The sequence below is a fragment of the Aureococcus anophagefferens genome, assembly GCF_000186865.1.
Source record: "Aureococcus anophagefferens unplaced genomic scaffold AURANscaffold_9, whole genome shotgun sequence".
NCBI classification, from domain to species: domain Eukaryota; class Pelagophyceae; order Pelagomonadales; family Pelagomonadaceae; genus Aureococcus; species Aureococcus anophagefferens.
Genome location: NW_008705569.1, coordinates 1,350,075 through 1,352,252, shown reverse-complemented (window position 1 = coordinate 1,352,252; position 2,178 = coordinate 1,350,075). Strand labels below are relative to the sequence as shown.

The following is a 2,178-nucleotide window of genomic DNA, read 5'->3' as shown; positions in this document are numbered from 1 at the left end:
GCGCCGGGCCGCCCCGCGCTCCCCGCACCACAACCGTCCGAGCCTTTACGCGGCGCGCCTCACTTGCGGAGGCGCAGGAGGAGACTGCGGTTCGACTTGACCTTCTTCTGGAGCTGGATGAGCCCGTAGAGGAGCGCCTCGGCCGTCGGCGGGCAGCCCGGGACGTAGATGTCGACGGGCACGATGCGGTCGACGCCGCGGACGACCGCGTAGGAGTAGTGGTAGTAGCCGCCGCCGTTCGCGCAGGAGCCCATGGACAGCACCCAGCGCGGCTCGGGCATCTGGTCGTACACCTTGCGCAGGGCCGGCGCCATCTTGTTCGTCAGCGTGCCCGCAACGATCATGACGTCGCTCTGGCGGGGACTCGCGCGGAAGACCATGCCGAAGCGCTCCATGTCGTACCGCGCCGTCGCGCTGTGCATCATCTCCACGGCGCAACACGCGAGGCCGAAGGTCATGGGCCAGATGGACCCCTTGCGCGCCCAGTTCACGAGCTCATCGACTTTCGTCACCATGAATTCGACTTTGTCGTTGCCGCCGTCGAGCATCTCGTCAACCTTGGAGGCGCGCGTGAGCGAACTCTGCTGGCGATAGGAGGTGGCGGACAGCGCTGGAAGCGTCTTTTGCGGAGCGGCGGCGCCGAGGAAAAATGAGCGGGTCGCCGGGGCGGCCCGAGAGGCGGCCCGCGACGCCGGCGCCGCCCGGGGCGCGAATGAACGCAAGAGAGGGCGAAGCATGGAGGCGTGTAGAACCGATTAAGGGTTTGAGGGGCCCGAGGCGGCTTAGAGAAGGCCTCGATTTACGGCGTCGAAGGACCCGATTTACGCTGGCGGCCGGTCGACGAGCTGATCGACCCGCAACCTCGGGAGCCCACAAAGCTCGCCGGGGTGGCCGGCCGGCCGCGGCGCGCGCGCGCGCACCGATGAATTTGTTAACCCGAGGAATCGTACCAATCGTGCCCGCCTGGCCGTCGGGGGTGCAGCAAGCTTTTGCCAGCTCTCGCAACCATCTCGGGACTACTCGGGACAAGATCAGGGTACATGTAACGCTGCTCTATGCCGGCAACGCCCCTTCTCGACAGACCGGCGAAGACGCCGCTTGGAGCCGCCGACGTGTTACGACTGGCAGCGCAGCTTGTCCTCGTCCGCGCGTCGTTCGACCGGTACATCATGGGCAAAGGCGCGCAGCAGCTGACGTCGCCGCCCTTCAAGGATGCGGCGGCGAAAGACGTGCTCATCCACGGCCAGCTCTACGACGTGACCAACTTTAAGCATCCCGGAGGGTCCATCGTCAAGTTCCTCACGAACAACGGCGACGCCACCGAGGCCTTCGTCGAGTTCCACGGCCGGTCGAAGAAGGCGCAGGCCATGCTCAAGGCCATGCCGAAGGTCCCGGCGGACGCCGAGACCATGAAGGCGCGCGGCTACAACGGCAAGGAGGCGCGCTCCAGCGTCCTGCGGCCGTGACGAATTTTGAGAGACTTTGACCGCGATGAAAAAATCGTCACCGACGTGCTTCGTAGGCCCTCTCCGTCGGCTACGCCAAGCTCCGCGCCGAGTTCGAGGCCGAGGGCCGCTTCGACGCGAACGCGTCGGAGATCGCGTACCGCATCGGCGAGGTCGTGCTCATGCACCTCGTCGGCGCCTACCTCATCATGGCCACGGACCACTTCTTCAAGGGCCTGCTCTGCCTCGGCATCGTCTCGGGCCGGTGCGGGTGGCTCATGCACGAGGGCGGCCACTACTCGCTCACGGGCGTCATCAAGACGGACCGCTTCCTCCAGGAGGCGATCTACGGCGTGGGCTGCGGCATGTCGGCGGCCTGGTGGCGCAACCAGCACAACAAGCACCACGCGACGCCCCAGAAGCTGCAGCACGACGTCGACCTTGACACGCTGCCGCTCGTGGCCTTCCACGCGCAGGTCGCCGCCAAGGCCAAGGGCGCGCTCATGAAGCAGTGGCTGAAGCTTCAGTGCTACCTCTTCATCCCCCTGTCGTGCCTCCTCGTGGCGTCGGGCTGGCAGCTCTACCTGCACCCGCGCCACGCGCACCGCACGAAGCGCGGCAAGGAGCTCGCCTTCATGGGCCTGCGCTACGTGCTCCTCTTCGGCGTCGTCTTCAAGGACCTGACCTGGCTCCAGGCCCTGGGCTACTACAACCTCTACAACCAGATCGCCGC

The 2,178-nt window shown here is 66.4% G+C and overlaps 2 protein-coding genes across 2 annotated transcripts; one reads left to right on the top strand and one right to left on the bottom strand.

The window, feature by feature from the left end:
• Window positions 1-59: 59 nt before the first annotated feature.
• Window positions 60-548, bottom strand: AURANDRAFT_26347 (NADH dehydrogenase subunit 10; the record flags this gene model as incomplete). The annotated part of the gene is made up of 1 exon (XM_009038749.1): window positions 60-548. One exon carries the CDS (start codon window positions 546-548, stop codon window positions 60-62), a length of 489 nt encoding a protein of 162 aa, XP_009036997.1.
• A 621-nt stretch (window positions 549-1,169) lies between these two features.
• On the top strand, window positions 1,170-2,164 carry AURANDRAFT_26560 (hypothetical protein; the record flags this gene model as incomplete). Its single annotated transcript, XM_009038790.1, has 2 exons — window positions 1,170-1,451; window positions 1,547-2,164. Coding segments are annotated over 2 exons (900 nt in total), but the record flags the coding sequence as incomplete, so codon positions are not given.
• Window positions 2,165-2,178: the final 14 nt, after the last annotated feature.